A 27740-nucleotide genomic window follows, 5' to 3' on the forward strand; every position below is an offset into this window, starting at 1 on the left:
CCCCAGCAACTTCACCTTAGCAGATCCGGAATTGAAGTGTGCGGGGCTCACTTTTTGAACCCTGCTGTGTTGTTTGAATGCTGGATATCAGCTGCTGGTTTTTAAAAAAGAGTTCCAAGGCGAATTATTTGATGGACTTCATGTTTGTCCTGTTTTGCAGTGGAAACTTGCCTTCCTACTCTTGTTTTAAAACCAACACAGGTATCAACTACAATACAAGGGAAAGGGGTGATCAGGGTCCCATAGTGGGAGGAGGTGGTTGCAGGCACAGTGTGTGTGTGGGGGGGGGGGCTTCCTTTTTAGTGTTGCCTTAGGATTGCTGCTTGAGAGGTTGGCTGGTATGGGGGCATTAGAGGCTCAGAATTTCCTGGCAACTGGTGAAGCATAGCAAGGAGGCATCTGGTAGCTTCTGGATATCTAAACAGCCCCCCTTGTAGCGGTGAAGAGGCCTGAAGTCCTGTGCCACTGTTTATGCAAGCGGAAGTGGTTGGTGGTTGGGATCAGTTGGAAATGGTTCTGCTTGTCACCTCAACCCCCCCATTTCCCCATGATGAAACTGAGCTGCCACAAGAACACTGGAAGAAGGACTTCCTCTAACCCCCCTTCCTCCCAAAAAACCCCCTCCTAAACTAAGTTATGCAGAATCAGGTAGGTTTGCCTGATCAAGCAAAATTTCCCAATATCCATTTTTTTTGCTTAATGAAGATGTTTAATTTTATATATAGAGATAAATACACATACATACACACACACACTCTCGGAGTAAGGCCCGTGGTGAAGAAAAATACAACGGGCTCTAGAAGGAGGCCCTTGGTGAGTGCCTGCCACCCTTGCTGTCTTCCCACCCAACTAAGTGAAGACATTGACTCCCCCCCACACACCTCAAGGAGAGCTGGTTTCTGCCATCTAGAGAGCAGTTGTAAATCTGAGTGATCTCCAGTGGTTCCCCAGGAGGAAATGGCATAGTACCTGTCTGAGGTTCTGTCCCTTCTCAAACTCCACCCTCTCCAGGCCCCACCCCTTAACTCCAGGAATTTCCTAACCTGGAGTTGGCAACCCATCTCCTTCCCTTTATCTGCCCTGTTGACTTCAGGTTTCCACTGCCTTCCCCCTCCCTGCAGCCTCTCCATAGGAGAATGACAGTCTTTCTTCACAGGGCAGGGGGGTGAACCAAAGCATTTTACATCATTTTCCTTTCCCCCCCGTTATCAGAACAACCCTGTGAGGCAGGTTAGGCTGGAAGTCTGTGACTGGTCACCCCATCAGCTTCCGTAGCAAGAACCTGGGTCTGGCAGATCTTGCTCTGAAGCCCTAACTTTAATGCCACGGTGGCTGTCAAAGGGGGTTGCTGCTGAACAGTAGCAAGCCAGGCGTAGGGTAGCCAAACCTCAGGTGCAGCCATGCCTTTATCTGCCCCTTTGACTTCAGAGTCCCATCACCTTCCCCCTCCCTGCAGCCTCTATATAGAAAAAGGGCAGTCTTCACAGTGGGGGGAGGAAGCAAAGCAGCTTACATCATTCTCTCCCCCCACCCCTTTGATCTAAACAACAACCCCATGAGGCAGGTTAGGCTGGAAGTCTGAGACTGGTCCAAAATCACCCAGTCAGCTTCCACAGCAAGAAGCAGGGTCTAGCAGACCCCACTCTGAAGCTCTAACTCGTATGCCCTCCTCAAACTCCACCACAGAATCTCCAGGAATTTCCCACCAACCACTAAATGCCTCTGGGTGAGTGCCACCCCACCCCACACAAGGGGAGTTGATCTTTGCCATCTGGAGTGCAGTTGTAATTCTGAGTGATCTCCAGCTCTCACCTGGAGATTGGTAACAGTGGTTCCCCAGAAGGAAAGACCTGTAGTGATACCTTAGGAATCTCACACCAACCTGGAACTGGCCCCTCCCTTCTGTGAATGAACATTCCTTTTGTGTCAGTTGAAGAGAAGGAACTGCTACTGTTTTGTCTCATGAACATGTGTCTCAGAGTTTACTGTTTGCTTTGCAGCAGCGGTTGTTTGGGGTGGGAGATGGAAAGTCTCAGACTTCCTACAATGGGCCCTGAGGAGAGGTAGTAGTGATCAGTAAGCCCCCAGGAGAACCTGTCAGCAGAGAATTGTTTCCCTCAGTGGTCAGTGGCCATCTGGTGGGGTTCTCACCTGACGGGGCCACACACTCACTATGTTTTTTTATTGTAAGCTGCCTTGAGTAGACTCTTGCCTATACATTTTCTACATAAATTCAGCCAAACGAAACAAAGTTCTAGGAATGTACAAGACTTGTCCTGCTGGATCTGACCATGATCCTTCTGGACCGGCACTCGAGTCTGGGGTCGCCTGTTGGGTGGGAAGGTTCCTGGGCCCCATGAGGGGGAGCAGCCCTGGAAAAGACCTCTTGTCCTGATCCTTGTGGGAAGAAGCCAAAAATAAGTGCCAAGCCCAGCATATCTTGTTCCACAGAGAGACTGAAGGGGACTGGCCAGAAAGAGATCTTGAGGGGAAGGAAAGCCTCCTCCCAATTTTAACCTCATGTGCTCTGGCCGGGGGGGGGGGGGAGGTGGACGACAAAATCTTTTTAGGAGAGTGACCGAAAATCAGCACCAAGAACCAAACTCTGTGATACAGCCATGTGTGGAAGACAGCATCTGAACAAAGATACCACAGAGCAGGGGAAATGCCGAAAATGGCAACCAAGATGTGCATTACTTTGCACGGCCACATTGAACTGCATCTGCCACGTTGACGCCCACTCACCCAGCCTCAACAGATCCCTTTGGAGTTCCTCACAATCCTCTCTGGTTCTCACCACCCTGAACAATTTAGTGTCATCTGCAAACTTGGCCACTTCACTGCTCACTCCCAACTCTAAATCATTTATGAACAAGTTAAAGAGCACGGGACCCAGTACCGAGCCCTGTGGCACCCCACTGCTTACCGTCCTCCACTGCGAAGACTGCCCATTTATACTGACTCTCTGCTTCCTATTACTCAGCCAGTTTTTGATCCACAAGAGGACCTGTCCTTTTACTCTCAGTCATGAATGGTGTCCATGTATTCCTTTTTAACAAGAGACTGGTCCATACGAAGACCTCTTCTCTTATCCCAGGATTGCTACATTTTCATAGCAGCCTTTCATGAGGGACCAAAAAAGATTTTGCTGTAAGGCCCCATTAAATGGTTCTTGTCAGTCTCAAAGAATTCTGAAAGGTTCTTGAGGCGATACTTGCCAAAAACATGCTGATTCTTCCTCAGCCAGGCTTGCTCTTCTATGTATTTAACAACTCAGCCCTCAGTTAAGCTTTCTTTCCAATTTATCTGGATTTGTAGCAAAGGCTGGCTAGTCTGATTTCCGGCACCTCCCCGGTTCTTTCGGAAGAACGCCCTTGTATTGGTCACTCTCTAATCCTTTTGGCAGGTTTATTTCTCTTAAGTAGTTTTGGGTGAATGTTGTTTGGCATCGATGATTTTATTTTAATTCTCCATTTTATCAGATGGATTGATTCAATAAAGGAAACCCACAGAGCCTTCTGTTTGCAAGACCCGAGCGAGATTATAGGATGTTTTAGAGATCACGATTTCGTAGGGTGGCCATTAGTTGGAAGGGACTCGGGGGCATATCACACACATGGATCCATATATCGGATATTGTTCCTGGCTGCTAAATCTTTATTTAGGGGTCTCCAAATCTTTGCCAGGGAAGCCTGAGGACGGAGAAGAATGTCTCCACGCTCTCTTTATTACCTTTTTGCTTCTTGGTCATCTTGCCCTCATTCAGCCTCTCTATTCCTGCTCCAGCTGTATTGGACAAGCATTCCTGCCAGTTGACAGTTCTCTCCTCAGCTTCCTTCTTGCTTTACTTGAGTGTCAGTTTGCATTTCTTCAGAGAGAATTTGTGCTGGGCAAGATGGCCGCTTTTTAAAAGAAGTTTTTTACCCTTGGCATTTTTGACAGTTCTCTCCTCAGCTTCCTTCTTGCTTTACTTGAGTGTCAGTTTGCATTTCTTCAGAGAGAATTTGTGCTGGGCAAGATGGCCGCTTTTTAAAAGAAGTTTTTTACCCTTGGCATTTTTGGACTGGTTTGTACTCCTCCTGATCTGTGGTATTTATCCAGTCTTTGTTTTCATCCCCCTCCCCCAGTGGCTGGACACTTCTTGTGAGCCCCCCTCCCTGGCGGTTTGTCACTTGCTGGGGCCATGAAGCTTGTGTTGTGGTGTCAAAATGGCTGCCTCAGTGTAGCTGGCAGTGCTCATCTTTCTTTCCTTTCTTTGCAGGCTCTGTATAGCTCCATCAAGAACGAGAAGCTGCAGTGGGCCATGTGAGTACCTTTGCTTTGCCTTTTCCATTGCGCCTCTTGGACGAGATCCCAGGCAGTTGCTGACAGCAGTAAAACGGCATGCTTGAGACCAACACGGCTGCCCACTTGGATCTCTCTGTATGCCTGAATTGATATTAAGAAGTGTGAAAAAGGTGTGAGACCTAAGCAGCTAGCTGGAGGCAGAAAGTGTGTTGAAGCGCCATAATGCCGCCCCTCCCCCCAATCTCCAGTAACCGGGGAGATTCTGCTGGGTGAACGGAGGGGATTCTTCCTGTGCCTCTGCTTCACCTTGTCTGCTCCACTGTTCCAACAAACCAGTGGCTTTATCATCCCTTTTCTCCTCCAAATGGCTTCCAGCTGCTTTGGGGGACGGGTCAGCCTTCAGAGATGGCATGGCATCACCTCCAGGAAAACTTGGAAATGTCACACCTCTCTAGGAATCCTCGACGATAAAACCATAGAGTTTCTGGCGATTCTTGGAGAAGACTGACATAAGTTTTAAAATATCATCTCACCACCACTCTGAGTGGTGATGGAAGACCTCAGGCAGGGCCAGGGGGTCTTCTTGAGGCGGGAGGGGGGCAGCAGGGATGCAATCTTACAGGAGCAGTTTTTTAGGATTACCCTGTTTGAGGTGTGGTTGACGATGGCCCCATGGAGAGAGGAGATCTGTGGTTGACTAGGAGCTCTGCTGCTTGTTGCCTGGACTTTGGGGGGGGGGGGGGAGAGCGCTGCCTGGCCTGGTGCTTGGTCTTGAGAACATGTCTTTGCCTCCGGCGCTGTCCAGACTGTGGTTGTGGAAGCGCAGCTGAGGATCAGGCCGGTGGCTTCACAGGACCCAGCGCTCATGCTTGCCTTGGCTGAACCGCTGTGAGCCTGGCCATTTGGACACTTCCTTGGTTCTGCTGCATTTTTGAAAATGTGTGTTTTAGAATCGCAGCATTGGATGTATGTGACTAAAACATTTGGTCCTTTAGTAAGAATGCTCCAAAAAGCTCTGAGTGTTTTTAAATTATGGCCTGTATTCTTCCGAGCCTTAAACTGTGGCTGGGGGCTTGATCAGGTTTACAAGTCCTTGGGAGAGCCGTGTGGGCTCAGAGGTCGCCTAGCCTTAACCCCCCTTCCCCATAGCCTAGTGGTCTCATCAGATCTCAGAAGCTCAGCAGAGCCGACTCTGGCAAGGACTTGGAGGGGAGACCTCCATGGAATACCAGCAGTTAGGAGGGCAGGGGCAGGCTCTGCATATCCTACAGGCCCCCTGGAGGGGTCAGGGGTCACCACACACTGTCACATATACATGCAGAAATACAAAAAAATACCCCCCCCCAAAAAAAAAAGAGTAAGGAAGGGTTCCCTGCAGCACCACAAAGCACCAGCTTCTAGTTCATGACCAGGAATGCAGACAAAGCATTCTGCATTCGGGAGGGATGGTGGCTCAGTGGTAGAGCATCTGCTTGGGAAGCAGAAGGTCCCAGGTTCAATCCCCGGCATCTCCCAACTAAAAAGGGTCCTGGCAAATAGGTGTGAAAAACCTCAGCTTGAAACCCTGGAGAGCCGCTGCCAGTCTGAGAAGACAATACTGACTTTGATGGACCAAAGGTCTGATTCAGTAGAAGGCAGCTTCATATGTTCAAAGCCGTTCAGCCCTAGCAACGGCATTCAGGGTTGCCCTGTGGTCTCTTCTGGAAGAGCGTGGGGGGAGCGTGGTGGCCTTTGAAGCCTGGGCCTTGTCACTGGGCTCCTGATGGTGCATGGGGGTGGGGGGTGGGGAGGGGAGGGGAGGCCAGAGCTCTGTGGATCCTTTACGAAGAGGAGGAGGAAATCCTGAATGAGCCCAGGGCTCTTGGAGGTGCTTTGTTGCCAGGCAGGTTGTCAATTCACAACACCTTTCCCAGCCAATCAACAGGCACGAGCCTGGGAGTCTGCCGAGATCCACCACCTGGGGGTCCCAGGGCCACCCTTTGGGGGATCCTCTTTGAGGGAAGGGCAGAGCTCGGCCTGCACACATCCCCAGGGCCCAGGCAAGGAGGGAGCGATTCTTCCTGGCCGACCAGCCGGGGTTCTTCACAGAGCTGCAGGAGCTCAGACTAAAAGAGGGCACCTTGGTGGGATGAACTGATTCTTCTCTCTGTGACCACAGCAACAAAAGGGAGACAGGCTAGACAAAAGTAGGTGACTGCCTAGGGTGCCAGGGGAGCCCCTTCCTCTCAGCAGCGGTGGGGGGAGGACACAGTGTCCTTCTTTCCAGCCTTTTTTCCTTCACGTGTGCACTGTCCTTTTTGCCTGCCTTTTCCCTTCTTTCCTTGCCCTCCCTCTCTGGGGCTCTGGTGGGGAGAGGGGCGGGCGAGTGCTGCGTCCTTCCTTCCTGCTCATTTGTTATTCGGATCAATCAAATAGCAGCTTGGCTACATCCTTGCAAATATTGACAGTGGCCATTAGTTCATTCCTCTGCTTTGTTGTTGTTGTTCAGTCGCACAGTCGAGTCCAACTCTTAGTGACCCCATGGACAAAGTAATGCCAGGCCCTCCTGTCTTCCACCATCCTCTGAAGGCTGCTCAAATTTGTGTTTGTTACATCTGCAACGCTATCCAGCCATCTCATCTTTTGCCATCCCCTTCTTCTTTTGCCTTCTGTCTTTCTCAGCATCAGGGTCTTCTCTAGCGAGTGCTCCCTTCTCATTTGGTGGCCAAAGTGTTTGAGCTTCAGCACCTGACCTTCCAGGGAACAGTCTGGGTTGATTTCCCTTCGGACTGCCTGATTTGATCTTCTTGCAGTCAAGAGTCTTCTGCAGGACCATATCTCAAAAGCATCTATTCTTCTGCACTCGGCCTTCCTTATGGTCCAGCTCTCCCAGCCATACCTTACTACTGGGAATACCATCGCTTTGACTACACGGACTTTTGTTGGCAGGGTGATGTCTCTACTTTTTATTATACTGCCCAGGTTCGCCATAGCTGTCCTCCCAAGGAGCAAACATCTTTTAATTTCATGGCTACAGTCACCATCTGCAGTGATCTTGGATCCCAGAAATGTGAAGTCTGTCACTGCTTCCATGTCTTCCCCTTCTATTTGCCAAGGTGTGATGGGGCCAGATGCCATGATCTTAGTTTTTTTGATGTTGAGTTTCAAGCCTACTTTTGTGCTCTCCTCTTTCACCCTCCACAAGAGGTTCTTTAGATCCTCCTCACTTTCTGCCTTTAGAGTGGTGTCATCTGCATATCCGAGGTTGTTGATGTTTTTCCCGGCAATCTTAATTCCGGTTTGTGCTTCATCCAGGCCAGCATTCCACATGATGTACTCTGCGTATAAATTAAATAAGCAGGGTGACAATATACATGCTTGCTGAACTCCTTTTCCTATTCTAAACCAATCAGTTGTTCCATATCTCGTTCTGACCATTGCTTCTTGACCCTTATACAGGTTTCTCAGGAGACGTGTGAGGTGGTCTGGTACTCCCATCTCTTTAAGGACTTGCCACAGTTTGTTGTGATCTACACAATCAAAGGCTTTAGCATAGTCAATGAAACAGAAACAGACGTATTTCTGATACTCCCGTGCTTTCTCCATAATCCAGCGAATGTTGGTAATTTGTTCTCTTGTTCCTCTACCTCTCCGAAACCCAGCTTGAACTTCTGGTAGTTCTCGATCTACATACTGCTGAAGCCTAGCTTGTAGGATCTTTGACATGACCTTGCTGGCATGTGAAATGAGTGCAATGGTGCGATAGTTTGAACATTCTTTGGCATTACCCTTCTTTGAGATTGGAATATAAACCGACCTTTTCCAATCCTGTGGCCTCTGTTGCATTTTCCAAATTTGTTGACATAATGTGTGCATGTGCATCACTTTAACAGCATCATCTTTTAGAACTTTGACTAGCTCAACTGGGATACCATCATCTCCACTCACTTTGTTGTTAGTAATGCTTTCTAAGGCCCATTTGACTTCACACTCCAGGATGTCTGGCTCAAGGTCAGTGATTTCACTGTCATGATTGTCATGGACATTGAGATCATTGTATAATTCTTCTGTGTATACTTGCCACTTCTTCCTGATTTCTTCTGCTTCTGTTAGGTCCCTACTATTTTTGTCCTTTATCATGGCCATCTTTGCACAAAACATTTCCTTGATTTCTCCAATTTTCTTGAAGAGATCTCTTGTCCTTCCCATTCTATTATTTTCCTCTATTGCTTTGCATTGTTCCTTCAGGAAGGCCTCCTTATCTCTCCTTGCTGTTCTCTGGAAATCTGCATTCAGTTGGGTGAATTTTTCCTTTTCACCTTTGCCTTTCACTTTCCTTCTTTCCTCAGCTATTTGTAAAGCCTCATCAGACAGCCACTTTGCTTTCTTGCATTTCTTTTTCTTTGGGATGGTGCTGATTGCTGCCTTCTGTACAATGTCACGAACCTCCGTCCATAGTTCTTCAGGCACTCTGTCTATCAACTCTAGTTCCTTAAACCTATTCTTCACCTCCACTGTATATTCATAAGGGATGTGATCAAGGTCAAACCTGAATGGCCTAATGGCTTCCCCAGTTTTCTTCAGTTGAAGCCTGAATTTTGCAATGAGTAGCTCATGATCTGAGCCGCAGTCAGCTCCAGGTCTTGTTTTCGCTGACTGTAAGGAGTTTCTCTATCTTTGACTGCAGAGTATATAATCAGTCTGATTTCTGTGTTGCCCATCAGGTGATATCCATGTGTAGTTGCCTTTTAAGCTTTAGTTACTGGAATAATTTTTTTCATGCAAGGAAAAGGTGGGTGGTGGGTGGGAGAAGGGTTCTCCTAAGGGGCTGGTGTGGTAGGAAGTTCGGGGTGGGGGCTTGGTTATATGAAGGCAGGAAGAAAATCACTGTCAAGAAATCTTGCCGAAACAGCAGAGGGAGCTAAAGGAGGTGACGTCTCTTAGCACGGGAAAGGTTTTAACAAGTGGGTGGGCAAGGAATTAACTGCTGTAGGGGGAGGGGTGATGTAGGAAATGCCCCCTCTGCAGTCCAGCCTAACCACACCTTGCGGGGGGGGGGGGGCTTCCAAAGGGCTGCAGCATTCCACCCTCTCACTTCACGTTGGTTCCTTCCCACTTCCAAATTGGAATGAAACGGCTGTTATCATGCTTTTATGATTACTGTGAGCTAAACAGATTGACCTTGAATTTTGAGAAATCAAAAATTATGGTTTTCAGGAAAGAACATAACAGGCAACTGGATCAAACAGGTTAAACGTTTTAGATACTCAGGAATCCATTTTCACTATAGAGTCAGAACTGCAGTGTACTTGCACTTATCCATTTTTATTTTCCCAAGGGTAACCAATATGTTCTTGCAGCCATTAGAGCAGGAGTGTCAAACATGAAGGTGAATCAGGGCCCCAAAGGGCTCCTCTCAGCCCCCCGAGCAACTGGCTGTCATCTGCTTCGTTCTTTCTCTCTCTTGCTTCCTTCTGCATAACAGCTTGCTTTGCTAGGCTTCCTCAATCACACAGGTTTTGCTGCAGAGCAAAACCTCTATTTTTTCCATTGACTGAGGCTCCTCCCTTGGGGAGGAAAGGGGGGAGGGAAAGCTTGCTTTGCCAGGCCCTCCCAATTAACCAAGCCTCTCTTCCTTCAGTTGGCTGAGGCTCTTCCCCCTCCTTGTCCCCTGGGGAAGGAAGGAAAGAGCCAGAGCTTCCTTTGCCCAGTTCCCTGGATCCCATGGGAGAGATACAAAGAAAGCACCTTTAAGACCAATGAGTGCTAATGTTTTAAGTATGTCTTATTTTTTAAAAAAAATATTTGTGTCTGTGTCCTTTATAAGGTTGATATCTCTGCTACCTGGCATTACATTTTATGACACACACGGCCCGGCCCGACATAGTCTCATTTATGTCAGATCTGTCCCTCGTAACAAAAGATTTTAATTTATACGTTTTAATTGTTACTTAACCTATGTTGCCATCTGCGCTGAGCCTGCTTGCAGGAAAGTGCAGGATACAAGTGACTCCCCTTTGTTTCCTAGGCAACAATCAATCCACAGGTGCGCTGAGCTCAAGGCCCACACTAATAGGCCTGACCTTTATTTCTATGGGCCTTGCAGAAAAAAAAAGTTTAAAAATTTACAAGCAGGCCTCAAGCCTGCCCAAATTAAAACTAAGAGGAACCATTTTAATTTGGCCTACAGCATTACAGCACTTCTCACACATAGGCATTGAGATGCAGACTTTCGGAGCCTGGCTAAAGGGAGATGTTCACACTTGGGCCTGGGTGTCAAGACCCCAGCAGCCCCATTATCACAAACAGGCCATTCCAGGAATAGTTGTTTATTGATACATGACAGGTCAGAGCAAGACGGACCTTGTGAAAACTGGCTTTGGTGGGCTTTTGCCCTTCTCTTATAGTCCTGGCCCAAACCACTTTTCAAAGAAAAGTGGGAAGCAAGCAGTCCCTCCCCCCAGGACATTCCCAGGCCCCTTCGTAGGTGTGCATGTAATCAGGCAAGAGTGACCTTGGTAACTCTTGAGACCAGGCAGAAAGGAATGCTTTCACACAGAGATAGCAGCAAAGTGAAGTGGAGACATTGGAAAGTGAAAGTACTTCAAGATAATAATGGCAAGAGCCTTCTTGACACTGGGGTGGTGGGGTGGTGGTGGTGTTTCCCTGTGGGTTTATGGCAGAGTATTTCACCTGTTTAATTGCCCTGCATTATCGTAGAGCTTATTTGCTAGCCTGTTTTAATGTGTTCCTTCTGCAGTCCTCTGTGGGAGATTTCACAAAATTCCATCTGCTATGCAGAGGAGCCCTGTGGTACAGGGTGGTCAGCTGCAGTCCTAAGCTCTGCTCACATTCTGAGTTCCATCCCAGTGGAAGCTGGGTTCAGGTAGCCAGCTCCAGGTTGACTCGGCCTTCCATCCTCCGGCGGTCGGTCAAATGAGTACCCAGCTTGCTGGGGGGGAAGTGTAGATGGCTGGGAAGGCAGTAGCAAACCACCCTGTAAAAAGTCTGCCGTGAAAATGTCATAATGCGACGTCACCCCAGAGTTGGAAATGACTGATGCTTGCATAGGGGACTACCTTGACCTTTATGCTTTATTTACATACCTGTGCTTCCTTTGAAACAAAGCACAGGTAAATGCAATGCCCTGTCCTGGGTAGTCATCAGATTACAGAAGCCAACCGGAGTGGGCCCTGGCTAGTATGTGGAAGGGAGAGCCCCAAGGAACACCAGGCAGGCCCCCCACCCTGGTGCTTGATTGGTCAGGAGTGGAGCAGGAAGGAAGGTGGGGTGAGTGAGGGGAGGGGCATAAAGCAATGGCAAACTGCTCATAACAAAAAAGTCTGCCAAGAAAACGTTGTGATGTGACATCACCCCGGAGTCAGAAATGACTGGTGCTTGCACAGGGGACAACCTTTACCTTTTTATACAGGCTTGTAGTCTTAAACACGTATAGTCAGTGGGACATAGAAAGCCTTGAACAAGACTTTCTCTATTGTACTTTTTATCTTGATATATCCTTCACACGTATTGAACCCTTGTTGAGGGAGCAGACAGGGAAATCTGATGAATGTAAAACTATTTTCCTGTTATCTACTTAGCACCAAATGGTGTCTGAAACGGTGTTTTCTTGTGCCTTGCATCTAGGAGGGGAGTCCTGTTTTCATAGACAGAGCCATGATTGCCGGGACTCTTCTCTCTGCCATTAATATGGTTGCTATGCCTATAAAAGAGGTGGTGGTTGTTAGGGATCATACAGGCCAGTTTGGTGTAGTGGTTAAGTGCGCAGACTCTTATCTGGGAGAACTAGGTTTGATTCCCCACTCCTCCACTTGCACCTGCTGGAATGGCCTTGGGTCAGCCATAGCTCTGGCAGAGGTTGTCCTTGAAAGAAGGGCGGGGTATAAATCTGCAGTTGTCATCTAGATCAGCCTACAGCATCCCTATTGTTCGTCTAGCCACTACTCCCCCTGCCCCCACTGCATCCCGTCGACCTCCTTCTTGAGTGAAGCCTCCAGAACCGCATACAATACTCCAGGTGCAGCCTAACCGATGCAGTGCACAGTGGGACTAGGACCTCTTGCGATCTGGATGTTCTGCCTCTGTTGATACAACCCAAGATCTCACTAGCCTTTTTTGTCACTGGATCACACTGGCTGCTCCATCCATACCCCCAAGATCTTGTTCACACCCACTGCTACCCAGAAGTGTATCCCCCATCCAATATGTGTGCTCCTCATTTTTGTTACCCTAATGTAGATTAATGTAAATTAAAAGACATTTGCTCCTTGGGAGGACAGCTATGGCGAACCTGGGCAGTATAATAAAAAGTAGAGACATCACCCTGCCAACAAAAGTCAATGCACAGCAGCCAAGAAGGTCTGAGCACCTGCTCCGGCTGCAACGCCACTGAGGATGTTCTCCGCAGCTGAGAACGAAACGTCTGGAAGGAAAACTTTCTCCAGTAGAACACGGCACTTGATCCCGAAAGATTCTACAAACCCTAATGATGTTACCAGCCGTGAAAACCTGAAATCTTTGACAACAAAAGTCCGTGTAGTCAAAGTGATGGTATTCTCAGTAGTAATGTATGGCTGTGAGAGCTGGACCATAAGGAAGGCCGAGTGCAGAAGAATAGATGCTTTTGAGCTGTGGTGCTGGAGAAGAATCTTGAGAATCCCTTGGACTGCAAGAAGATCAAATCAGTCAGTCCAATTCTGTTCCCTGGAAGGTCAGATGCTGAAGCTGAAGCTCAAATACTTTGGCTACCCAATGAGAAGGAGCACTCCCTGGAGAAGATCCTGATGCTGGGAAAGAGAGAAGGCAAAAGAAGAAGGGGACGGCAAAAGATGAGATGGCTGGACAGCGTTACGGATGTAACAAACACGAATTTGAGCAGACTTCGGAGGATGGTGGAAGACAGAAGGGCCTGGGGTGACTTTGTCCATGGGGTCACAAAGAGTACGACCTGACTGTGCGACTGAACAACAACTCAGCACTTATCCATGTTAAATTGCCTCTTGTTCACTTCTGCCCACTTTCCCAGCCTGTTCAGATATTGTTGAATTCTGTCTCTCTCTTCCAGTGTGTTTCCTGCTCCTCCCAATTTGGTGTCACCTGCAAAATTTTTAGATTGATTTTATTTATGGCAAAAGCTAACATCTTAAACAAAACGGATAACTATACATATCCAGAAGAACTATCTGTAAAGCATAATAAAAGTATGATAACAGTATTAAATTTGAAATATATGCAGAAATGGCCATTAAAACAAACGTACTCTGGCATTATAGGCTACTGGTAATTTTCTCGTCCTAAAGGCGAACCAACCAAATTTAGCTATTTTAAGAGTAAATGCAGGATATTTGCCCTCCAGGAGTTCTTTAAGTTGGCATATTTTCTGACTGCTAGTCGGGGGAGTAATCCTGGAAGGCAGGACGGATTCCGTGTGCTTCCTGCACACCTTGCAGTCATTAAAGACCTGAACTAACGACTCTGCCATCATTACAGCAAGGGCATCTACGAGCCTCATAGGGGATTTTCCCGTATCTGCCCTCTAACTGCAGAAGGGAGGGGCTCCCACCTCATAAGGGAGAATATTCTTCCATATTCATGGTTTTCTAGGTGAAACAAATATGGCATGGGAGATAACCTATGAAATGGCTCTATAAAGGTGCGCCATCTTTGTGAGTTATTTAAGTCCATTTGTCTGGCAGTATCTTTTGTGCCACCATCACACTCGCCTTATTGTATGCCAGGTTGCCAAGGTATTGACTTGAGAGGCCATAAAAGGGAAGTCTTTCCTCTGTCGCTTTCAGCCATGGGGGCTCTAGAATATCTTGCCTCTGTGTAGCAAGCCTTTGGGATAAAAAATGAGTTTCAGCCAGAATTGGATGGTCAGTAGCCAGAGCCTTGCCTCTGCTGGGACCAGGCCCAATTCAGTTCTAATAAGAGCATTTGGAATGCCGGAAGGGGCCCGCAGAATTGATCTCAGACATTTTGCTTGGACATTTTCCAATTTCTGGGGGGTTGCAGTGATATTAAAAGGGGCACCAAATGTAAGCTGACTGTTTTTGCCTTGAACAATTTGAGGGCTGCTATCACACATTTACCCCCTTGTTCCAATAAAATTTCTGGATTGCCTCTGCACTGCTTTTGGCCTTTAAACTGATGGCATCCATATTATGCGTTCTTGAACCGTTTGTCTGCAACATAACCTCCAAGTACCTAAAGCTTTTAACTTGCTCTGTTGGGGATATTGTCTAAAAACCAGCTGTGAGGTCTCGGTGCAAATTTAATGAGCAGCCCCTCCTCCCCCTCGTCCAGATCACTGATGGAAAATATTGAAAATTACCAAGCCCTTGTGGAACCTCACTGGACATCTTCATCTAGAGGATGGTGTGAAATTGTTCTCTTTGGCCCCAGAAGATCCGACCAGAACCAACAGGTTGAAATTAAATCAAAAGTATTTTCGGCTAAACATCAAGTAGAACGTCCTGACGTTTACAGCAGTTCCTCAGTGGAACAGGCTTCTTCCTTGGGAGGTGGTGGGCTCTCCTTCCTTGGAGGTTTTTAAACAAAGGCTAGATGGTCATCTGACAGCAATGAGGATCCTGTGAATTTAGGCAGTTCATGAGAAGGAGAGCAGGAAGGGGGTCACATCAGTGCTAAGGTTTTTTTGCCATCTTCTGGGTGTGAAGCGGGGGGCGTGGGGGCATGAGGGGAGGTGTTTGTGAGTTTCCTGCATTGTGCGGGAGCTGGACTGGATTACCCTGGAGATTGTCCCTTCCAACTCTGTGATTCTATAAGAAGAAGAGCTACTTTTCACTTTCCAGAGGAGTCTCAGAGTGACTCACGATCGCTTTCCCTTCCTCTCCCCACTACAGACCCCCCCCCCCCCCGTGTGTGAGACAGGTGGGGCTGAGAGAGCTGTGACTGAAGGCCAGACAGTTGGCTTCATGTGGAGGAGCAGCAGCAGGGAATCAAAGCCAGTCATCCGGAGTAGAGTTCACCATGCTTAACCATGACACTAAACTGGCAAAGCTGCCCAGAAACCTACATAGGTTTTGTAACTTTACTTCCTTCACAGAAGGAAACCGGCACTCATTTACTCCTCTAAGTTCAGAGTTTCTTAACACAGCAGTCTGTCCCTGTGAAGCCGCAGCTGACACATGATAGCCCTGACTTTGTGTAGCCAGCAGAGGGGGGCTCCCATCTAAGGACTAGCTGGTCTGGCCCTGCTGGTGAGATCAAGCCCCCCTCCCCTGCCCCCGCCATCCAGGTCATGCAAACTTTCCGCACAAGCTTTTAAGCTGCTTCTCTCCAGCAGCCCTCTGCAAAGTGGAAAGCTCTCTGTCTTCTGCTAAGAGACCCAAAGGGGGAGCAACCGTGAGGGTCTGAAGCAGTTGAACAAAGCAGGAGTCAAGTGGCACCTGTAAGACCAAGTTTTATTTAGAACATAAGCTTTCATGTGCGAAGTCCAGCCCTCTGTCTTCTTCCCAGCTTGGTGAAAAGCTGCGGGGCATAATTGCACGGGTGCTCCTGCCTGCAGAGGTACAACAGGCAGCAGCAGCCCTCCTCATTCCTACCCGGCAGCATCTCCAGAGATGCTCTTGAGGGCAAGCTGTGCTTTGCCTTTAGACGGCAGGGCTGCAGGGGAGGCAGGCGTGGGAGCTTCCAGAAGGACTTACTCATGATGAAACGCATGGCTTCTGGAATGCTCTTTGGAACCCAGAGCGCCCCAGGACTGGTGGAGCAGTTCTGCTGTTCTTCCTGAATGCAAAATGATGATGATGTTGTGAGGGGTTGTTTTTCTTTTTGTGCTCTAGTCATATGCATTTATTTAAGGATACTTACCATATAATTTCCCAGCAGCTGAAAAGGCGCTTTCTTACCCTGAAAGGAAATCTTTTGGTCCCCCGTGAGTGCTTTCTGAAGGTTGTTAAGTCAGTACGGAAAGCAGAAGTGTGCTGTTTTCAGTCAAAGGACCGGTGGGCGGCCCTTCCTTTCCAGTCCAGAAAAGGGCAACTTGGATGATGAAAGGGTTGAAATACTTTCCCTATGAAGAAAGGTTAAAATGCTTGGGGCTTTTTAGCTTGGAGAAACGTCAGCTGCGGGATGACATGATAAGAGGGTTACAAGATTATGCATGGGATAGAGAAGGTAGAGAAATAAATACTTTTCTCCCTTTCTCACAATATGAGAACTTGTGGGCACTCAATGAAATTGCTGAGCAGTCAGGTTAGAGCAGATAAAAGGAAGTCCTTCACCTAAAGGGTGATTAACATGTGGAATTCACTGCCACAAGGGCAGGGGCTTCAAGAGGGGATTGGATCAACATCTGGAACAGAGGTCCATCAGTGGCTATTAGCCACAGAGTATAGATGGAACTCTCTGTCTGGGGCAGTGATGCTCTGTATTTTTGGTGCTGGGGGGGCAACAGGGGGAGGGCTTCTAGTGTCCTGGCCCTGCTGATGGACCTCCTGATGGCCCCTGAGCTTTGGCCACTGTGTGACACAGAGTGTTGGACTGGATGGGCCAGTGGCCTGATCCAACATGGCTTCACTTGTTCTTATGACACGGAGGGTGTTGAGCCCAGCTTGTTCTAGCTTTGAAATGCTCCCATGCAGGGCATTTTTTGTAGCAGGAACTCCTTTGCCAATTAGGCCACACACCCCTGATGTAGCCAATCCTCCAAGAGCTTGCAGGGCTCTTTGTACAGGGCCTACTGTAAGCTCCAGGAGGATTGGCTACATCAGGGGTGTGTGGCCTAATAGGCAAAGGAGTTCCTGCTACAATAAAAGTCCTGCTCCCATGGATTACTGTCAGGCCTTGTGAGCGGGGGGTGGGGGGGTCGGGGGTGGGGGGGAATTGTCATGTTACACAGGGGTACATTGGTAGGGATGGGCATAAACCAGGAAAGTACAGTTCATTTTGGTTTGTGGCATGCCCCGTTTGTGAGTCACGAACTGTCATGAATTTTTGGGTACTGAACTAACCAGTTCAGTTTGTGGTGCAATAGAATGCCTCCCACCCCCCTGCAAAATGCTAGAGACACCAAACTTGCAGGGGATCTCCAGCTTCCTCTGCACTACCTGCCCTCCATGTTGGAGGAGAATTGGATACATGGAGGGACCCGCACCAAAGAAGTGCTTCCAGGAAACCCGCAGGGGACCTTCCCCAATGGCCTTCTGCTTGCCTCCTGGGTTGCGTGCAGATTGGATCCAAGTTACAGCCCCCCAAAGAAGATGCTCCCCCCCCCGGAAAGTGCTTTAGGAGGAAATGTCCCCCCTCAGCCCTCTCCGGCCCACAGGAGGCTTCAGAGCTTTCCTGGAAAGGAGAAAAATGTGTCGTTGCTTTTAATATCTTGACATTCTCTTTGAGTCTTGGGGGGGGGGGGGGGAAGGTGAGCTATCAATGAAGAGGAGGAGGAGGATAATCTCTGCTGCTGTTTTTGAGAAGGGGGGGGGGAACCTCTCCTTTTGAAAAATGCTGTTTATTGCTGCTATTTGGAGCAGGTTTTAAAAGTAGCCAGCTCCAGGTTGACTCAGCCTTCCATCCTTCCGAGGTGGGTAAAATGAGTCCCCAGATTGCTGGGGGGAAAGTGTAGATGACTGGGGAAGGCAATGGCAAACCACCCCTTGAAAACGTTGTGAAAGCAACGTCACCCCAGAGTGGGAAATGACTGGTGCTTGCACAGGGGACCTTTCCTTTTTCCTTAAAAAGATCTCCCCAGAAGTTGTCCCCCCCCCCCCCACATAAACATGCCTCTCAATATTTCAAGAGCATTTCTTAATTTTTAAAATCCACATTTTTCTTTGGATAATATCTTTCAGCCCAAACCAAGATTGAAACTGACATGCCTGGAATGCAGGTGCAAGTGAGACTCTGACTGATCTGTATGCAGTGGAAGAAACTGCAACTAGGAAGAAAGCCATTTCCCTGCCCCCCCCCAGCAGAAAGCTCCCCCCCTTTCTGCAGTCACAGCTCCTTTATGGAGGTTTGCAAGGCCAGCGGGGTTTCAGGGGTGGTTTGCTGCTGCCTTCCTCCGCGTCACAGCTTGGAGGTCTCCCATCCGAATCCCAGCCAGGGCTGACCCTGCTTGGCTTGCAAGGTGGGGCTCTGCAGGGCTGCTGCGGGGTCTGTCTCCACTGCACTTAGAAAGAGGGGAAATGGCCCCAGTTGCTTCCTAGAAAGAGCCCGTGGTGGGGTCAAGCCAGCACTGGCAGTCTTAACAGCCCCCTCAGATGCAGCTGTGACCCACAGCCCTTCTGAGTACAAAGTGGAGGGACTCCCTCCCCCCACCCCCGGCTGAAAGCACTGGGGCAAACCTGGACAACTGGGACAGGAGCTTTTCCACCCCTTGACCCTTCAGTTCATCAGGACGGGTCTGGAGGGGGGCACTACAGATCTGATCAGGAGGGCCCTGAGAGGAGAGGGAGGGTGGAGTCAGCTGTCTTCTTCCCCAGTGCCCCCCCACATGCCTTGAGCCACTGTGGCTCTGTGGGGGGCCGTTTCCCTCTGCAGGGCAGGGCTACACCTGGCAGCTGTGTGCGTGGCATTGCCTGGCATCTGGTGGGGCTCTCAGGAGGTCTGGTGGCGTAGTGCGAGTCCTAAGAAGACCTGGCAGGGTGCCATTACCATCTGCCAGCTCCCCTTGGGTTTTAGCGAGATGGTTCTGAAGAAAGTGACCCAGCTCCTTTCTTGCCCTCCAGAGACGAAGAAGAGCTGCGCAAGTCCCTTTCTGAGCTGGCCGATCCCCACCCCAAGCCCCTCAAGCGCATCAGCAGCGGCGGGAACCCTTTCCTCGACTTCTCCCAGGACCCCAGCGTTGCCACCCACAAGCATGGCCTCCTGGTGCGCAAGAGCCATGCGGAGCCCGACTGCAAAAAAAGTACGGGGTGTGTGTGTGCGTGTTGGGGGGGGGCTCTGGGGAGGGCAGCCGCTTGGCCTTGGGAGGGGGGAGGGTCACATTAGCTCAGCTCAGGGATGGGGGGGTGTGGAAATTAGTCTCCCCTCCAGCCCTTTTGATCCTTCCTTTTGGCCCAAGAATCAGAAGTGTTTGAACTTCTTTGAGAGGACCAGCAAGTGAAAAGCTGGGTCACAACAGGCTTCCCATGGCGGCAGGATTAAAAAACAACAACCCTGTGTCCTCCTGTGAAAACCCCACAAGTGATTTGGGTAGCTCTGGGGATTGCCAAAACCTCTATTTTTCCTGGAAGTGACATCACAGTGCACAAGACATTGCAGCCCCCCCTCCATGTTCCCCTCCCCAAAGCTCGCACCTAGGTTGCCCCCCCCCCTGTTGTCTTCTGCCCTGAGGACTGCGGAGTCCTACTTAGTCTTCAGCAGTGGCTGCTGAATGGGGCGAGCTGGAGGCCTGGCCCGCTGGCTCCCGAGAGCAAGACTTGTGGGGTTGGGAACCAGTCTGTGTGGCCAGCGCCTCTCCACTCCCCCCCCCCCCCATGATTGTCCTTCATGGGGACTCTGCTCAGAGACTGAATTCTTTTTTAAAAAAAATAAAATATATGATCCACTTTCGATGATGCATTTTCCTCTGAAACACAAACACATCCATCTGGAACAGTTGTCTAGTTAGTCCTGTTCTTAACGCAAGCACCTGGCTGCCCACCTGAACGGGATGAGAGGCTGTGCTGCTGCAAACAGGAGCAGAGGGATTGAAGGAACAACAGGAGCACCCCCCACCCCCTTCCTGGGGCTCGCTGTGCCCCCCTTGCTCCTGCAGCCAGCGAAGAGGGAGGCAGGCAACTCTTGGCTACTCGGCTGGATTTCTGGGAAATTAATACTCAGTTGACTACATTCAACTCTTTTTTCAGGAACCACCCTCCACCCGCCACTTTGCAGCCCCCAGCAGCCAAGGTAGAACTAAAAATACTGCCAACTGCAGGGTGTGAGGGGCATTCCCAACCTCCAGGGAGAGGCTGGGGAATCTTCTTCGTGGTCTCTGTGCATCACACCAATGGGAGAGGCGCTGGCGCCGACCCTGATCGGTAAACTTCAAAAGCTGCGGATTTCCGCGCCTCCGTCCCAGCGCACATGCGCAGACCCCCCCCCCACTGCGCATGCTCGCCAGGACGGGAGCGGACATCCCGCCAGTTCTCTTCTGACTGCCGCGCTGATCGGTTGATCTTTTTGCTACGGTCGGTGAACTTCGTTGGACTTTGTCCTAAATTGTTAGAAATAGTTAGTGTTAGCTGTTAGTGTTTGTTAGTTTAGTTAGAGTTAGGTTTGTTCGTCCGGAGTGTGGGGTGAGTTTTTCCGCCCTTCGGGGCACCCCCCTTGCTCTCGGGCCTTCCACCCATTTTTCCTAACCCTTGTATGGAAAAGCGGTGGGGTTTCTTCCATCGCTGCTTGAAGTGCGGAAGCAAAATCGCGCCGCCAGACGGCCATTTTCTGTGCCTACTGTGCCTGGGAGAGCAGCACAAGCCGGACTCTTGCATTCATTGCGCCAAGTTCTCGAAGCAAATACAGAAGAACAGGGCGGCACAGCTGGCGGCAGCGCTCATGGAGAAAGCACTATCACCACGTGCGCTCTCCACCGATCAAGGGCAACCTTCGGCTGAACTGTTGACATCGAAATTGGTCGACGCCGAAAAAGGTCCCTCCGACGCCGATCGCCCTCGCAAGCGCTCAGGCTCGGCAGCTGCATCGGAGTCCTCGGTGCCGGCAAAGAATCACAAGGAGGACAAGGGGTCACATGCTGAAAAGTCGAAAAAGCATAAGACCGACAAGCCTAAGCACAAGCCTGCTTCGCAATCCTCTCCCGCATCGCTTTCTGAGTCTTCGACGCCGGTCGTCCCGCTGCTGAAGCTCTTTGCCTCACCCGTTCGTCGGTCAAGCCCGCCACCGCTTACCTCGATGTCGACTCAGCTGGTCATCTCAGACTCCGAGATTGATTCAGCACAGCGCGTCGATACCGACAGAAGCCCATCGGGCCGGCTCACGCCGAGGCAAGGGACCCCTCGTTCCCGTAGCCCTCCCCGGGATCGACATCGGGACTCGCACCGGGATCAGTCTTCGAACAGCCGCTCTCCTCGCTACCAGAAGAAAGATCCATCTCCTCATCAGCCAGTGTCGCAGATTCCTTGGGATCAGCGGCAATGGCAGTACCTCTATGGTGCTTACCCAATGCAACCCCCGTTCCCTTGGTTGCCACCACGGCAGATGGACTGGGATCAGGCTTCGGAGTCTTCCTATCGATCCCGGATGTCCTGTAGAATTCCTCGACGTGTGCCTTCCGCCACGGTGTCGAAACTGCCCGAGGTCGAGCATCCGGATCGGCATCGAGAGCCAGAGCGGCATGCCTTCCCGGAGAAGCCAAAGACGACACCGGCGGTTCGGACATCACCGCCTCGGCGTCAGCCGTCTGAGCAGTCGGAATCGCCTGAAGCATCTCCCAGGTCATTGAGGGAGTCGTCACTGGAAGAACAAAGGGCCTCCTCTACAGGTGAACCTTCTCCACCAGAAAAGACCACGGAGGATCATCCCATCTCTCCCTCCGAAGACCTTAAGTCCTATGGGGACTTGATTAGAAGGATGGCGCAGGCGCTGTCCTTACCAACAGTTCAGCCTCAGCCCGTGGTCACGGACAGTGTTTTTGATATTGTCCAAAGGGACACCTCGACGGCAGTTGCTCTGCCCATCACCAATGTGATGCTTCATACGGCAAAATCGTCCTGGGACAAGCCTGCGTCCATGCCGGTATCTTCGTGCCGGCTGGACCACATGTATCGCCTGCAAGAAAATACAGCGGAGTTCCTGTATATGCACCCTAAGCCCAACTCAGGTGTGGTATCATCTTCGTCCAAAGCAAAGAAGATGCATTCGACTCCCCCTGATAAGGAGGGGTGGAAGCTGGACGCTATGGGGCGGCGATTATACTCCATTGGGACGCTTGGGGTGAAAATTGCGAACTATTCAGCATGTATGGGCAGGTATCAATATACCCTGTGGGATCAGATCTCGCCAGTCCTGAACACTCTGCCGGAACAGAGTAGATTGATCCTGAAGAAGTTGCAGAAGGAGGGGATGGCCCTTGCAAAGCAGCAGCTGAATTCCGCAAAGCATTCAGGTGATGCTTGTGCCAAAACTCTCACGACGGCCATCTCCCTTCGTAGGCATTCATGGCTATGCTCCACTGCCCTGCAACCTGATACGCAGGCGTATATTGAAGATCTCCCGTTCGATGGCACAGGCCTCTTTAGCGCCACCACGGACTCGGTCCTCCAGGAGATGGACAAGAGTATAAAGACGTCCAGGAACCTAGGGGTCTCCACCTCTCGTCCTCAGGCGAAGCGGCAGTGGCCGCGACAGTGGCAGAAGAAGCCTTATGCCAAGTCTCCTGAGAGGCAGTGGCATCCTAAGTCAACGACCACCTTTTCACGGCCTCATTACCAGCCAAAACAAAAGTACTCGCCGTCCTCTGCGCAGGCTCCAAGGCAGAAGGGTGCAAAGCAGCACAAACAGGGCCTTTGACTCTCCACTCCCTGTTCATCCCCACGGGGACATGGACTCTATCCGCCTGTCTCGCTTTCTTCCAGCCTGGTACCATATCACCTCAGACCAGTGGGTCTTATCTGTAATCCAATGGGGGTACGAGATAGAATTTTTCCAGCATCCCCCTACCCTGACTTTCACCTACACTGCACCCTCCCATACTCTTCTGGAAGAGGTTCAGTCCCTTCTCCTCAAGCAGGCCATCGAGGAGGTCCCGAAGGATCAACGTGGCCGTGGGTTCTACTCCCGCTATTTTGCTGTCCCAAAGAAGGACGGGGGCCTACGCCCGATCATGGACCTTCGGGGTCTCAACGAATTCATCCGTTACAACAAGTTTCGGATGACCTCCCTGCCCTGCATCCTCCCGCTGCTGGATCACGGGGAATGGATGGCCACTTTAGACCTGAAAGACGCTTACTTTCATGTTTCCATTTACCCCCGGCACCGCAAGTTCCTGCGCTTTACGATCGGCAACGCCCACTTCCAGTACAGGGCCCTGCCCTTTGGTCTGTCGACGGCCCCGAGAGTCTTTACAAAAACGATGGTCGTCATTGCCGCCCACCTAAGGCTCCAAGGGATCTCCCTATTCCCGTACATAGACGACTTGCTGATAGTGGCGGGGTCAAGGAAGGCTCTGCTTCAGCACATCGACGTCACTCTCGCTCTGTTGTCAGACCTGGGGCTCCAGGTCAACTGGAAAAAGTCGCACCTCCAACCATCGCAGAGGGTGCAGTTCATCGGCGCGGTGCTAGACACTGTAGTTTGCAAGGCGTTTCTCCCAGTGGATCGAGCGGAGGCCATTGTTCAGGCAGTTCGCTCCCTACAACGCAATCCATCGGTTCCTGCGCACCGGATTCAGCGCCTGCTGGGGCTCATGGCAGCCACCACTTCGGTCGTGCCGAATGCGAGGCTTAGCATGCGGCCACTCCAGCTGTGGTTCCTCCAGGAGTTCCGGTGCAACTTCGACTCCCCGAATCGGTACCTGACTGTTCCTCCAGAGGTGTTAGCGGATCTCAATTGGTGGGGGCAGGACAGCAACTTGATGGGAGGGGTGCCCTTCCACAGACCACAGCCGTCCGTGACGATCACGACAGATGCGTCCCTTTGGGGATGGGGCACGCATGCGCTGGGCCTGTGCGTCGGAGATCGGTGGCCGGCCCATCAATCTCTTCAGCACATCAATTACCTGGAACTGTTGACCATCATCCACACCTTTCAGTCGTTCCAGACGCTCATCAGGGGACGGGCGATGGCAGTCCTTACCGACAATACGACTGCCATGGCCTACATAAATCGTCAAGGGGGCACAGTGTCCCGCAGACTCTGCCGGCTGGCGATGACGATTTGGGAGGCATGCATAGCCCTAGGGATATCGCTGCTTGCAACCCACCTTCCAGGTGTTCAGAACGCCCGGGCGGACTTTCTCAGCAGGTGGGGAGCATCGCTCCACGAATGGGAGCGCAACTGGAAGTTCCTAGAGCCCGTGTTTCGTCTGTGGGGAGCGCCCACACTGGATGTCTTTGCAACTCGGGACAACAGAAAATGCGAGTCGTTCTGCACCAGGGGCGGTGTGGATCCGATGTCCCTCGGGGACGGGCTCCTGGTCCCTTGGGTGCACCACAAGGTGTATCTCTTCCCCCCTTTGCCACTGATCACCAGGGTGGTGCAGAAGCTCCTCCGGGAGAAGCTGGTGGGCATCTTGGTGACGCCGTGGTGGCCGAGGCAGCAATGGTTCCCGTTAGTCCTCTGTCTTGCCCGCGGGACGTTCCACCACTTCCCGCAGGTTCCGGACCTGCTGCTGTCGCACCAGGGGCGGGTGGTGCACCATGATGTGCCCCACCTGAAGTTAACAGCCTGGTGTCTGAACGCTTGCAGTTATCGGAAAGAGCTCGGTTCGTGATTTTGAGCAGCCGGAAGCCTTTGACTCGACGTTCGTATGCCTACAAGTGGTCGAAGTTCGTTCAGTTCTCTACGAGCAAGGGGCTGGAGCCACGGGCGGCGGGCCTCTCTGTAGTCTTTGACTTCTTGCTGTCCCTGCTGGACCGTGACTTGGCGGCTTCCTCGGTGAGGGTGTACCTGGCGGCCATCTCGAGTGAGCACGTGCAGATCGACGGGCATTCGGTCTTCGCCCACCCGGAGACTAAGAGGTTCCTCAAGGGAATCGCCCGTTTGTATCCGTCGGTGCGGGTGCCCGCACCATCCTGGGACCTACCTTTGGTGCTCAAGGCCCTGATGGGCAAACCGTTTGAACCTATGGCTACCTGTTCGCACCAGCTGCTGGCGTGGAAGACAGCGTTCCTGGTTGCAGTCACGTCAGCGAGGCGAGTGGGCGAGCTGATGGCGTGGAGGTGTGATAAGCCTTATCTTTGCTTCTCCCCGGAAGGGGTGGTGCTCCGCCCTGACATCACGTTCCTACCCAAGGTGGTCTCCGCGTTTCACCTGAATGCAGAGATCGACTTACCCGTGTTCTTCCCGAACCCGTCGTCAGAGGTCGAGCGGCGGCTGCATGCCCTCGATGTGAAATGGGCGTTGGCGTTCTACTTACATCGTACGAAGCCCTTCCAACGAGATTCCCGGCTTTTTGTCTCTTACGTGGCTCCTTCTATGGGTCGGAGGATCTCTTCCCAGAGACTGTCTAAATGGATTACTGGCACTATTAGACGGTGCAATCTTCTCCGTAAGACGCCGCTTCCCGGACCAGTGCGGGCCCATTCTACATGAGCGGTGGCAACCTCGGCAGCGTTCATGAAAGGTGTTCCGCTGCAGGACATTTGCAAGGCTGCCACCTGGGCATCGGCACATACCTTCGTGTCGCACTATGCGCTGGATATGAGGCGGCGCCAGGACTCGGCGGTGGGCCGTGCTGTACTGCAGACTGTCTCTTGTTGATGGACCGTTGCGCCCTCCTCCAGGTATGTCCTTTGCTTGCTAGTCTCCCATTGGTGTGATGCACAGAGACCACGAAGAAGATAAACAGGTTTCCTACCTGTAACTGATGATCTTCGAGTGGTCATCTGTGCAGTCACACTACCCGCCCTCCTTCCCCTCCGCTGCCGGTCCATCGGGTGCGGGCTAACGCAGTGGTCAGAAGGAACTGGCGGGATGTCCGTTCCCGTCCTGGCGAGCATGCGCAGTGGGGGGGGGGGTCTGCGCATGCACGCTGGGACGGAGGCGCAGAAATCCGCAGCTTTTGAAGTTTACCGATCAGGGTCGGCGCCGGTGCCTCTCCCATTGGTGTGACTGCACAGATGACCACTCGAAGATCATTAGTTACAGGTAGGAAACCTGTTTTTCTTCCTCTGGGCTGCAGACTGGGAATGACGGGGGCCCCAGGAAGGGGGTGGGGGGTGCTCCTGTTGTTCCTTCAATACCTCTGCTCCTGTTTGCAACAGCACAGCCTCTCATCCTGTTCAAGTGGGCAACCAGGGGTAGACTGGGAGAGATGTGGACCCCAGGGTCAGGGCTGCAAATGGGGAGGGACGTGGGCCCCGGGGTCAGGACTGCAGACTGGGAGAGATGTGGGCTCTAGGGTCAGAGCTGCATACTGGCAGAGACATGGGCCCCAGGCTCAGGGCTGCATACTGGGAGAGATGTGGACCCCAGGGTCAGGGCTGCAGACTGGGAGAGATGTGGGCCCTGGGGTCAGGGCTGCAAACTGGGAGAGAAGTGGGCCCCGGGGTCACGGCTGCAGACTGGGAGAGACGTAGGCTCCGGGGTTAGGACTGCAGACTGGGAGAGACGTGGGCTCCGAGGTCAGGGCTGCATACAGGGAGAGATGTGGGCCCTGGGGTCAAGGCTGCAGACTGGGAGAGACGTGGGCTCTGAGATCAGGGCTGCAGACTGGGAGTGCCGTGGGTTCCAGGGTCAAGGCTGTAGACTGAAAGAGACATGGGCCCCGGGGTCAGGTCTGCCGACTGGGAGAGACATGGGCCCTAGGCTCAGGGCTGCAGACAGGGAGAGACCCCAACCCCCAGCTGCTTGCTGCCTGCCCTTTCCTGAGCCCAGCCCCCTGGGTGGGGGAGGGCCACAGTAGCTGAGCTGGCTCTTGCTCTGCAACTACGAACATAAGAGAGGCCATGTTGGATCATCCAGTGGCCCATCCAGTGCAAGACTCTGTCACACAGTGGCCAAAAAAATCCGAAACCTGACCCCCTCCTTTGCTTGGCAGCCCCCCGAGGGAAGCGGGGATGGAAGACCTTCCACGGGATCCTGAAGGGTATGATCCTGTATCTGCAGAAGGTACGTGGGGCAGGGGAAGGGCAGTGGGATGAGGGGAGGCAGCCCCAACACAACCCCCCAAAGGACTTGCAGAAGGAAGGGGAGGGTCCACCAGGCTGTGGCATGGAGGAAACTTGAGAAGTAGAATGAAGTGGGGGGGGGTTGCGGAGGTGGAGGGGCAGGCACAAGGCAATGGAGCCTTCGTTGTCTTCTTCACCCCTCTGAAGCCAGCGGCTGCCAGAGTCAAGAAGCCCTCCCTGCAAACAGGGACTTGAGGGCGTCCCCTGAAGTCTGCACAGCGAGGAGCCCCTGTTGGCACCAGCTGGCAGAGAAACACCAGGCAGAAGCTGCAGAAGTACTGAGCAGTGCACGGGTGGGGAGGGGGGACCCAGAGAGGAGGAAGAGATGGGACTTATGCCTCGCCCTGCCCGCAGAGCGGCTTGCAATCTCCTTCCATTCCCTCCCCACAACAGACACCCTGGGAGGCAGGTTGGCCTGGGAGAGCTCTGAGAGAACTGCTTTTGAGGAAGGAGACAGACCCTGTAAAATGCGGCCACCTCAAGCTATGGAGGTGTTTCCGCTAATGCCTGGGAGGACTGGGCATTTATTCAGGCAGCATTTGCTCCCAGCCTGTCCCCTGCACCTCTCCTAACCAGCCCCCCTCCCGCCAGCAGCCAGAGGCCTAAAAGAAGCTCCCAGTGCCTGAGGCCTGTGGATTCAGGCAATCTGGCTGCTCCAGA

The 27740-nt window shown here is 51.6% G+C and overlaps 1 protein-coding gene across 1 annotated transcript in view; it reads left to right on the forward strand.

The window, feature by feature from the left end:
• PSD (pleckstrin and Sec7 domain containing) overlaps window positions 1–27740 on the forward strand; it is a 111884-nt gene that overhangs the window by 81285 nt on the left and 2859 nt on the right. The window contains exons 8-10 of the mRNA XM_060240999.1: window positions 4262–4305; window positions 18981–19159; window positions 26951–27021. Coding sequence (XP_060096982.1) covers window positions 4262–4305; window positions 18981–19159; window positions 26951–27021 — 294 coding nt within the window. The remainder of the gene's footprint in view (window positions 1–4261; window positions 4306–18980; window positions 19160–26950; window positions 27022–27740) is intronic.

Source organism: Heteronotia binoei, chromosome 6, assembly GCF_032191835.1.
Source record: "Heteronotia binoei isolate CCM8104 ecotype False Entrance Well chromosome 6, APGP_CSIRO_Hbin_v1, whole genome shotgun sequence".
Classification (NCBI taxonomy): Eukaryota; Metazoa; Chordata; class Lepidosauria; order Squamata; family Gekkonidae; genus Heteronotia; species Heteronotia binoei.